The 12,771-nt window shown below is 34.3% G+C and overlaps 1 protein-coding gene across 2 annotated transcripts in view; it reads right to left on the bottom strand.

Moving 5' to 3' along the window:
* Window positions 1-856: 856 nt before the first annotated feature.
* The window catches only part of LOC129266105 (protein Aster-B-like), a 48,314-nt gene continuing 36,399 nt past the window's right edge, over window positions 857-12,771 (bottom strand). For both annotated transcript variants that reach the window (XM_064103971.1, XM_064103972.1), the window contains exons 14-19: window positions 12,193-12,296; window positions 11,315-11,455; window positions 10,544-10,634; window positions 9,517-9,630; window positions 7,564-7,684; window positions 857-6,163 (exon numbers count right to left, since the gene is read on the bottom strand). In XM_064103971.1, the coding sequence (XP_063960041.1) occupies window positions 6,035-6,163; window positions 7,564-7,684; window positions 9,517-9,630; window positions 10,544-10,634; window positions 11,315-11,455; window positions 12,193-12,296 (700 nt within the window). In that variant the 3' untranslated portion in view covers window positions 857-6,034. The remainder of the gene's footprint in view (window positions 6,164-7,563; window positions 7,685-9,516; window positions 9,631-10,543; window positions 10,635-11,314; window positions 11,456-12,192; window positions 12,297-12,771) is intronic.

Raw genomic sequence — 12,771 nt, 5'->3', positions numbered from 1 at the left:
GAAACTCGGTGTATCATATAGTACACATACACTCAATGAAACTCGGTGTATCAAATAGTACACATACACTTATTGAAACTCGGTGTATCATATAGTACACATACACTCAATGAAACTCGGTGTATCAAATAGTACACATACACTCATTGAAACTCGGTGTATCAAATAGTACACATACACTCATTGAAACTCGGTGTATCACATAGTACACATACACTCATTGAAACTCAGTGAATCACATAGTACACATACACTCATTGAAACTCAGTGAATCACATAGTACACATACACTCATTGAAACTCAGTGTATCACATAGTACACATACACTCATTGAAACTCAGTGAATCACATAGTACACATACACTCATTGAAACTTGGTGTATCAAATAGTACACATACACTTATTGAAACTCGGTGTATCATATAGTACACATACACTTATTGAAACTCGGTGTATCATATAGTACACATACACTCAATGAAACTCGGTGTATCAAATAGTACACATACACTTATTGAAACTCGGTGTATCATATAGTACACATACACTCAATGAAACTCGGTGTATCAAATAGTACACATACACTCATTGAAACTCAGTGTATCATATAGTACACATACACTCATTGAAACTCGGTGTATCATATAGTACACATACACTCATTGAAACTCAGTGTATCACATAGTACACATACACTTATTGAAACTCAGTGTATCACATAGTACACATACACTCATTGAAACTCGGTGTATCAAATAGTACACATACACTTATTGAAACTCAGTGTATCACATAGTACACATACACTCATTGAAACTCAGTGTATCACATAGTACACATACACTCATTGAAACTCAGTGTATCACATAGTATTGTGTATCTAAACACAAATTTTATTCATGGACTAGCTTTCACATCGCAAAAGGATCGCAGCAGTTTTACAAATATTTATAAATAAATGGAAGGCAGCGAGAAATTTATATCCTTTTCAACTTCGGAAATACAAATTAGCAACACCTCTCAATGTAGAAGTGACTACAATCAATTTTTTTAATACAAATATATCACCTTTATTCTCTCTCTACTGATGATAATGCTAAAACTGTTCAACATGAAGAACTCAAAACAATGCTACTTTGAAAGAACTGCCCTATAATATTCAGGTATGAGCCTAAGATAATAGTTTATATGTTTAGCAATTTAAATACTGATATATAAATTGACAATATACATTTTTGTCATCTCTTAGATCTTTTCTTTTTTGATGGGTTGGAGATTTAATTCATATCATATTCATAAAATATAGTGGAGTCTACATTAAGTCAACCTTCCTTATCAAAGAGAAATTACCTAGATATCCCAAATGTATAAATACTAATGACTCTGTTCTATGATATTAGGCTGATGATGAGGTGTGAACCTCAAAATATATTCCGTTTAATAAAATGTTATGTTCTTTTCTTTATTTTTGTCTCGAAACAAGTGTAAATGTAATTTTTCAGACCAGCTGAGTGATTCCCAAACATGAACAGTAAGCACTGGTAATCTGGAAACAAAAAAAAAAAATGCACTGTGTGATATTCAGTAGTAGGACATAAAAACATGTTTTGGTCAGCTTAGTCAAACTAGTTTTCAGTACTTTTTGAAAGAGTATACTTTTTCCTATCATCTATAAAAAAATATGAATGTACCAAACAAATCCAAATGGCTGTTTTGAAAGCTTTAATTCAACCCATATTGTGCCTTTGAAATCATTTGTCAATTTGTTCTTTCTGAAAGCCAAAATATCCCCTTTATTTTGAACTCCAATAAAATAAAACCTAGATATGATCTTTCATTGATACTCCTCTGTAATCAAGAATAGGATGTGCCTAATTTGAACTAAAGTGATGGCTACGTAAAGAATAATCCTCATCACGTTTGTGAGTGATGGTAAGTGTGCTTCAATAGACAGGACAACAAAAGTAACATTCTATGACAGTCAATGAGGGTTAGGAACATCCAATATTAGTGAGCTAGACATCATTTTAAAACCTTAGATTATCCTCTTTCAGTAAGGATATTTAACTAAAAATTCATTCTGCCAACTTTAAGTGAGTTTGCCATACCTGGTCGCATATTCTTAGAACAAATCCGGTTTTCTTAAGGACAAATTTCTGTTCTACAATATAAATGCCCAAGACAAATAGATAAATAAACAGTCAAGAAGAGATCAATCAGATACATCATTACTAAAATGACTTTCATTACATTGACTTGTCTAAAAAGAAACTACCTCCTCCTTTAAATCTAAAGAGAAAAAAAAATGGTTTCACAACATGGAAACAAATTAAAGAGAAATGAACACCCATACAATCATAAACTAAAACATATAATTCTAGACATATAGAGAATAATATATTCATTTAGTACCATATAACCCATCAAATATTCTTTATACATGTATATCATATTGCACAAGTCATAAATAGTTTTAGCTCTGAACAATGATTTAGTATTTTAATAATTAAATTTGCAATATAAACCAACTTATATGATAAATTCTTCAAGACTGAAACATCAAAGTGAGCTATACGAAAATATAATGAAAAATATCTCACTCAGGGGATTAATCTGACTTCAAATATCCTCAAAAAGTCAATGTTAACAATATATAAATATAACAAACCCAGCTGAAACTGCGAGGTTGACAGTTTTGATGTAGTCCCATACATACTAATCTGTGTGCAGTATTTGTGACTTTCAAAATAATTGATCAATTGGTTGACATATTGATGATTCCATTGCTTTTTAGCAAATACCAATTATTATAAACAGACTTTCTCAATCAATTTGAGACAGTCTTCTTCATTATCCAAACTCCAAATTTCATCTTTGAAATCTAAATCAATGGTTTATATCTTGGGGAAATTGCTGAATTTATGGAAATAAAAGTTGCATCAAATCTTCAAGGGCAACTTTTTCATGCAATGAGCAAATATATTCAATTATTTTTTTGCTGTATGTTGAATATTGATTATCTAAATATTCTTAAATATTCTGTGTGGAAGATCTTGGGCAACACTTGAAAAGATGGTCGTCAAAAATCATGCAATTATGCTGTCATGAGGGCAAAATAGCCCATTGCCCTCAACTATGCTGACATGCAAGTAAAAGTATTTCCATATACATAGACATATTGGCTAGACTGCATTACATAAGAGCATTGCAACCAATTAAAAAACAGTAAAACATTATACATTACAACTTTACAATTCTGAAATACAATGTTGGAAATAAATCTCTATTCGACTTGAAGTACTAAAACAATTTTTTTTTCTTGGTATTTGTGAGAAAACCTTTACACAACATAAAAGTATCTTTCTCTTATGTTTAAATACCATAACTTTTCAAACAAAATGAGCAGAACATTTCGGCAGAGGTCTTCCTACTTTCATTGACAAATTTTGTATTCTGAGTGTATTTAGCACCCTTAGTAAAGACTGCACATTTTATCATTGGGCCTTTCATAGCACACACCAGATCCAGTGAAATCATCATAGTCCAAATGTTATGTACCCACTCCTTGTTGAAACATCCTTTGTGAATACAGACATAAGAGAATGAAATCTGAAATTTCAACAGGCAATTTTTTTATGCCCTAATAATTCTTTCTCTAGTATATGTTCATTACATATATGAATCTTATTTTCAATCAAATCTCATCTTATAACAATCAAGATGATTAGTTATTCTGTTCATCCCAAATAAAGCCTGTCAAGAAAATCACAGAAATAAGTGACCAGAGTCACAGATTCATACTGCGATTGACTTGAACCGTAGATGGAAGTGGAGCTCGTTTGTTGGCTGATTTAGTGATATGTACAGTATATTAAAAAACAAACTCCAGAAAATTGTGTGTCAGTAAGCTTAAGGCCAATTTCTTCCAAACATTAAGTTATATATAATATTAGTAAGGTCATAATTCCTTTATCATGTCACATCACACAACTCACAGATCTTAAGCTTGTTGAATTATTTAACAAGCATAACTGCACATCACATATTTCTGTTTACCCATTTTGGCAAATTATTTCACTTAAACTTGTTTTGTTTGGAAATTACTGTATGGAAAAGGCGGAGTTTCCTTTTTTTTTATTAACACAAACTACTTTATAGTTGGAGAAAACCATTTCGTAGCGTGAACCCTGTATCCAGCAACATACTGTAACCTTTAATCAATGCAGATACACAACAATAGTGTTAATAACCAAGTCCTCATCTCCTCAAGTCTGGTGAGGTTTTTAACCCATAATGCAACACCCTGATTAAAGGAGTCTGGTAAAATAGCCCCATCTCAATGATAACATACAGATTTCTTACTCAATACATTCAAACTGCAATGATTACCAAGTAACAAAACAAGTACTTTCCTCTCAAAAACATTTTAGTTTCTCTTTACAAAATAAGACAGATTTGCTTAAAATGGAATGAGAACTATAGTGTATCTCTTCTTTAATTTGAAATACCTGAGCTGTGCTGATGAAATAAATGCTATTTACTATGTAACAAGGGGACAATTAAGATTTGTCATACACCATGCACCATAGGTTGCTTAGTGTAACAGCATGCAGCACACAGAGACTTCAAGGTATGCATTGCTCCTTAGCCTACAAGCCAGTAATCAGAGATATGACCTTTCAAACATCCAGGGTGATTCTATTTGGACATTCACTTCCAGTTGCAGTAAGTGGAGCATCTGATCAATGCTACTGTATACAGCTAACTAGCTCAGCTGATCAATGCTACTATATACAGCTAGCTAGCTCAGCTGATCAATGCTACTGTATACAGCTAGCTAGCTAGCTCAGCTGATCAATGCCACTGTATACAGCTAGCTAGCTCAGCTGATCAATGCTACTGTATACAGCTAGCTAGCTCAGCTGATCAATGCTTCTGTATATAGCTAGCTAGCTCAGCTGGTCAATGCCACTGTATACAGCGAACTAGCTCAGCTGATTGAGAAAGTGTGAGTTTCTCTTTCTCTACCGAATTTTAAGAATTGTTTATACAACCATGGATCAACCTCAACAGTAGACAGTTTGACAACTGAGATGAACTCTGAAATGCTGTGGGTTCCTATGACTGAAACCATGATCAGCTTTTCGCATCGAAAGTACCCCTTATTTGGGTACTTGAACCAGTTGATATCACCATGTATCGGCTGTATGCGATAAGGAGAATTATGATTGAAATGACGGTTTAAACAGAGCTTTGATTTTGAATTGTGTAAAGATATTTTAGATTGGTGAAGTACTGTATGTCACTATTGCCCTGGGCATTATCATCTGTCACCTACCACGTAATGCATTGTTATATGATGATAGTGATACTACTGTCTTCATGATTGATGATTCTTCTGCTTTTTAATAGCAAATTTACAATGGAACACTACATTGTGCAAAATGTTTTTGATTGATTATATCATGAATATGATACTATTGCCCCAAAGAAGTAATTACCATCTCTCATCTTCTTCAAGAGTAAGTGCTGCTTCAAGATGATGAAGATAAACACACTCGTGTATGTATGTGTGGAACTTTTCATATACTATTATTTCACATAAAAGGCTCTATTTCATTGCTGTCTGAAGGCTAAATCATCATTCCACACTCAGTCTCATATGACTATACTCATAATTGTTAGATAAAGTGAATATAACATTACTATCCTAAGGGCAATAGTAATACTAATTCATGATAGCAAATTGACCATCTTTCACAGCACTCTCTTGAAAATAAAATAACCATCGCTCATTTATTATTAAAATTATCATTTCATACTGCTCATGAACAAAACTAAGATTTATAGAAATGGTGAATATAACAGTAATATTGTCCTGGAGATATAATGATGATGCCTTGGCTGCTGTTGATGGTAAATTTGAATTCATTTTACCCTGTATTTTTCTATCACCAGACAGAGTGACCATCTCTCTCTCTCATCTGCAGTTTGACAGCTAATTCATCTATTCCTGAGATGGTATAAGATTACTATCCCCCATCAGGTGTTTGATGGTCAGTATTAATGTCTTGTAGTGAAGGTTGGAGTAGTTCCTTGATATTTGGAATGGTATCAGTTGGTGAGATCCCACTGTGTAACTCTCCTAATGTAGCTTCCATCTACATGATACATAAACAATAACAACAAAAATAGATCTATAAACAACAACGAAAATACATGTACATCTATCATACAAACCAAATGAACATTGGAAAAGAATGATAATATTATGCTCCATTAATAAAATAAGCACGTAATATAATACTTCTTAGCATTTCGTAATATTACCGACTTTAGTATGACTATCATGAGCATTCAAAGAATTCCCTCCTACCAGGTAATCATTTACTACATCTGAGTGAAGAATGGTGAATATAGTTAAACATCATGCCAAAGGATGTGAGTGCTGCAGCCGACTTTGAAAAAAAAAATGTAATAATATTTGATGAGCATTTTAGCCTATAAAGTCTTAACCCTAAATAGACTGGGCTATTTCAACGCCTAAGAAGACTGGGGGGGGCTGATTCAGCCCCCCCTTATGATCTCGGCCGTTGACCGCGCGATCGCGACGAAAATTGGCACGTACGTTACCCATGGCATTATCTACAAAACTATAATATCAAATTCTGCAAAAAATCTCATTGCTCATTAATTATGCTAATTTATGCATAAAATCATAAGTTTGCTCTAATTAATAAAATAATGCCCCTAAAATGCTCATTTTTGTTTCACATACTCTAGATAGGCATCTGATCAAATTTTTTTTTTTTTTAATTCAACATCACATTTATTTTCTTATGTATTCTATTGTTTTCTTAATTTCTTATGTATTTCTTTGTTTTTTTACTTTTTGTTTTTTATTGTTTTTTCAATGGAAATTGTCAGGGACTTTATTTTGACCATAAAAAAGATAAAATCAATTGATATTAAGCAGTAAAAGGAAAAATAATGATACATATATAAATTTTGGCTAAAAGCACTATTTGCATTGGATTTGTACACAAATTCACGTTTTTGAGTAATTTTTGGTCTGCATGCACTTACGAAATGTTGCGTAATTTCAGAACCGCGTACCTGGGGGTCACAATTTTGGTCTCAAAAGTTGCGCGAGACTTGAAAGTAAAAAGTCAGCGAGCGACGTGGTCAAAAAATTTTGCACGGCAGATTTATCGCGAAAAATGTTGAGGGGGGGCTGAATCAGCCCCCCCCCAGTCTTTTTAGGGTTAAAGATCAAAGTTCATAATAATGGTATGAATAATAGAATTTAAAACTTCAGTCTATTGCTAGCCACCTTGTGGGACTAAAGCAATTTCAACTCCAAATTGTAGTTTTTGCTATCGACTATGCCTTTAAGATAATTTGAACTTTACTTCAACAACAAGGCTTGCAGTAAAGAAATATATTTATTTCAATATTCCTAACGTCACTCCGAACATCAAATAAAATGATTTTTACTTTTGTTTGATGTGATTTCTCTTTAAGATTGGGTTACATTGGATGATATAATGGGTGTCCTTACCTGTTTAATAAGCTGTATGCAAAGATCAACTATATCTCTCCATTTCTGCATCTCTTTAGAATGCATTTGTTGTTGCTGTTGTAATAAGACAGTCCAATCCTTTTCAGACTTGGGCAACTCCCTAAACAAATCAAAACAAAGAAAGACATAATCAGTATAATCAAGTGTATTTAAATAGGTGGATAGCCATCCCAAGACCAACAATAAAAAGCTCAAAATGATATCTGAGATTTTCACAAAGTGCATCTTGAGCTTTAAAATGGTTTATAACTTGTAAAAATTGATCAACAATACCCCACACGAGATTAAATTCAGAAGAAATTGAGTGAGAGCTTAAATGCAAATTCAAAAGATTGTTTAAAATTTGGATTTCACCATGGAGGTACAAAAGGAAGGAGTACCATCTAACTCATATCATTAAACCCTATCAAGGCCGGGGGGGGGGGGGGGGGGAGGCTGGTCCTCGGAGGCCCCCCTCAACGATTCGCGCAATATTTTTGCAACGCGAAATTTTAAACTTTTTTGCAATGATAGTTACTTTTTGCTGCCTCTGGTCATGCTTATTTGAGCAGACACATTGCTAACTTATATTCAGGGAAAGCAAGTTCGCATTTTTATGCAATATGATTTATAATTACTAGACTGGGCGCATATGGGCGCAACTATGACACGTAACATCACAAACGGGTGTATTCCCTAAAACTTATCTTTACTTTTTATAATGAGGAAGTGTGTGCAAATTTGTAAATTGTTGATTTAAAAATTGCCAAATTCTGAGGTGTTTTCACATTTTGAAACTGCTCTCATACAATGATTTGCCTGATTTTAGGACATAATAAAGCTCCGAGATATATTTCGTCATGTGGTTAATATCCACATTTTGTGATCAAATAAAATTGGAAATATTCGCAATTATATCCTAAATAAATTATAACATGTATGCTGATTGGTATAAATAGCATCATGTGACCAAACATATTCTCACTATTTCGTAATGATGTTGAAAATGAAACGCCCACCGAAGAAAATGTGCTGTTCTGTGACGTCAATGATGGAATAGTCGACTATTCCATCATTGACATCACAGATCATGATGAAGCCTTAATACGCGTTCCGCGCACTGAGCGTGTGGCTACAGGAAAAGAAGGTCAATCAGCTCAGCTGGTTTGGTTCAGATTTAAAAAAGGATGAACTACGAGTACAAGAACTAAATTATCAAGATATGTTGCTCTAACTTATTAAAGTAGGATATAAAACAAATATACCAGGCCTTTGTTCCTTGGTTGTACTGGCAAAATCACTATCTTTCCCTTTTGGGAAAAAATAGTAATGTCAGTCCAACCTCAAATGAATAATTCCTGCTATACTTACTCAAAGACTGGTATATTTGTATATTATCCTTTTTTTCAACACAAATCACTTTTCGCATGAAAATGGTGGCATCACAAGTGGCCACCAAAGGCTACAGTGCACCAGGGTTTTCTTTTGTACTTCTTTAGAAATCGAAAGCTCCATGAATTAATTTGCATTTAGTTGTCACTCCATCCTTTTTACCTCCTTGGTTTCACTCAAGCATTAGATGTGCACACTGAACTATCTCAGGAAAACTCTTGTACCTTGTATTTTATAGAGCATTACAACTAATATCCAAATAAGCGCGTAATGACACATTTGGCAGTGATATGTGCTACATAAGCATGTTGGTATTATTATTATTAACAATTTTGGAGGTATTAAGAAGAAGAATTACAGATTGTGTCTACACTTCATTACCCTTTACTCCAGCTGATAATGTAAGCACTTTCAGCTGTACATTCACTCAATGTTCATTTTAGCAGCTACAAATGAATGCTACACCTCTTTTTCTTACTGTGTCAAGGGGGGTTATGTTTATTCAAAGATATACATACTAACGCAATGTTACAATTGAGATCATCCAATGGCTTTGCTTACCCAAGTTTTTGTACAAACTCAGCACTGGACCAAACCTGCTTGCTAGCCGTCCCTTCCTCTAAAGACTTCAGTTGAAGGAATAATGATACATTGAAGACACATAATACAGCCAAACTGTTGAGAAAACAACAGTAAATAATAATATTGTTTTATTTACCAAGGGTAGCCACTAAAGTTGGGAAACTGCTCTAACAGCAGACCCTAAATAATATAACATGTTACAAGTATTTTAACCTTCTCCAATCTGAATGATGAGCTTCTAGCAATAAGACAGAAGGTCCCATTTATACAAGTCTCTGATATGACTCGCCCAGGGATCGAACCCACGACCTCCTGTTCATCAGGCAGACACACTACCACTGAGCCACCATGTCCGTCGAAGCTGAATAACAGATATTCAATAGCTAAATCAGCACAACGAAGATCACCAACATAGATTATTGAAAACATGTTATTATTATTGCTTGGGAAAAAAGACCCATCACCCAGAAGGATTTCATGTTCTTTTCACTTATTTCTCAACAATTACACAATTTCTACTAGAATCAATTGGCATATTATATTCATTGATATATTCAAACACTTCAGTGGTTATTAATATTACATTCTGCTCTGACTAATATTCAGATGGTTTACTGAAATAAATGTTGAAACATAAATGCTAGTTGTGGTTACAATCTGAAAATGAGTTCCAAGAGAGTCCAATGGAATGACACCAAAAGTATTTATACATATAACGTAAATAAAAATATGGTATAGAGTTTGTGAACTTGCTGAGAAATAGACATAAGCATTCCAGCCAGATGTCTGGTCTTTTCCCCAAGCGATAATAATAATACACTGTCCCACATGTGCATATCTGTGTTAGGGATCTTCAGTGTGATTATTCATCAGCTTAAAATTTGCGATTAAATTATTCAAATTCATCTAGATCTACCATGAAATGAAGACAGTTAAACTTGATTAAAAAGACTCTCTTTCTGATGAAATGATTGTTTAAGCTTTAAAGGAAGTTTGAGTAACTTACATGATAGATATGAATGCCATGGTACTGTGTAGACTCAGTTTGGTCTCAGTGTTTGGTTGAAACCATACTGGAGTAAGATTAGCAAGGAACCCTAAAATGAAGACACAAACAAATAATGATATAAAACATTTATATAGCACATAATACAAAGTTTCTAAACGCTGTATACTATCGCCCTGGCTAACCTGATCAGATACTTAAGCATTCAAGGAATTCCTTCTTACCAGGTACCAATTTACTACACCTGGGTGGAGTGTGGCAAATGTAGGTAAATGCTGTGCCAAAAGACGCAAGTGCTGCAGTAAGATTTGAACCCAGACCTTCTGGTTGAAAATCAAGAGACTTGTCCACTGAGCCAAAATTTAAATTCACTGGACCTGATTAACCTTAATAAAATGAGAAGTTTAGCTGCCTTGTTTTAAGCCTATTTTTCTTTTCAAGCCTCGTGCAACTTTTGAGATCAAATTTGCGGTTGGGTGCGCACTTATAAAATTACTCAACAAGTGCTTGTCAGACCAAATATTCCAATAAAGATTCTACTTGAAGCCAAAAATCATTACTGAATCATTATTTCCGCTTTATTTTTATTAATTTAAATCATCCAAATGTGTCATTCTTTTTTAATTTTTTTTTTTGCTTTGTGTTTTTTTTTCAATGGAAAATTGACAACACTTCCAATAATGAACATTTAATAAATTGATTTTTCTTACTTATGAAGATCTGTTCTCTCTCTCTCTCTACCCCCTCCCCTCTCTCTCTCTTAGTACCCACCTGATTGAGTAGTTGATTGTGGTTGGACCTCTGTCCTCCTCTTCTCTTCTGTTTCTCTGTTTGGATGCTGTGATCGCCTTTTCTTTCCTTTTCTCTTCTTTGGTGGCGCAACGGATTCAAGATGATCTCGAATGAATTTCACTGAAAAGAAGAAGAAAAAAATCATAAGTCCTGGACCAGATTGCTACCGTTGCTGGTAAATATTGTCCTATATAAGCTGCTTGATTGATGTCTCATAGTGCAAACTACATGTATGACAAATTAGGCAATAAATCATGGAACTTAGCAAAGATTATTCTGGTATCAAACATTAATTGAGTAACTTCCAAAATATGCCTAAATTCTTCCCCCATTTACTTCTTAGTTTAATTACTTTTTTTTTTTATTTGAGCATTTTACAACACATGTGCTACCAACACTAAGGCCTGAATTCACGAAGGTGGTTTTGAAAACCCACAGTTGAGTCAATGGTTTATGCAGATTTCCTGTATAAATTACGCTTATTTTACTGCGTATATTAAAAAATTTCTAATGCTGATGCGTGCTTTTGTCACAGTGCGCCAAATTGACGCCTGTTGCCGTGGTTATCCACGCTATTTTATTCACGAGTCCATTGTTTTGAATTAATGAGTCCACTCTTCAAACAGTAGACTCATGAATAAAATAGCGTATCTAACCATGGTAACAGGCGTCAATTTGGTGCACTGTGACAAAAGCGCGCATCAGCATTGGACATTTTTTATACACGCTCCCGATACGCGCTAAATTAAGCATAATTTATAAAGGAAATCTGCATAAGCCATGGATTCACCACCTTATTGAATTCGGGCCTAAGAGTCCAGCTCTCTCTTCTACATTCCTAATGATACACTACTTACCTAATTCTCTTTCACCCTGTTTAACCCCTGATTCTACATTCCTCTCAATGAAGCTCTTGACCAAACCAAGCGCTGACTTCAAGAATTCAAGTCTCATGATAAACCTGAGAGAAAAACAGACAGAGAGAACTAGAGCCATGCATTCAAGAACAAAAAGAATTGTGTGTGAGTATTTATGTATTGGACCTACTTTTAAGGTCCCACGTGTAGGGACTCCAAGATATATACTTTGTGGTATTAATTATAATTGTCCAACAACATGGCACCCAAGTATCTCCAAGACCAGGGCTCTGTAACACAAAGATTTGTGATGAATAGCAAATATGAGAGAACACTTCTGATTGGTTCCTGCTCAGTATTATGAGCCAAATGTGTGTGTAATGTTGATCTTTATTGGTTAGTTCATTTAGAAATTGATCGCTAATCCTTGTGTTACAGGACCCTTCTCTCCCATCACTCCTCCTCTTCAGTCAGATCCCTCCGCTCATCTTTTTTCATATAATTTAAACCTAGGCCCTCGCACAAAGACAAGATACGTTGATCGTGCGTTCTCTGTTACTGCCCCTACGCTGTGGAACA

This window comes from Lytechinus pictus, chromosome 8, assembly GCF_037042905.1.
Source record: "Lytechinus pictus isolate F3 Inbred chromosome 8, Lp3.0, whole genome shotgun sequence".
In the NCBI taxonomy this organism is placed as follows: domain Eukaryota; kingdom Metazoa; phylum Echinodermata; class Echinoidea; order Temnopleuroida; family Toxopneustidae; genus Lytechinus; species Lytechinus pictus.
Note: the sequence above shows the minus strand (reverse complement) of the source record. Positions and strands in the feature narration are given on the sequence as shown.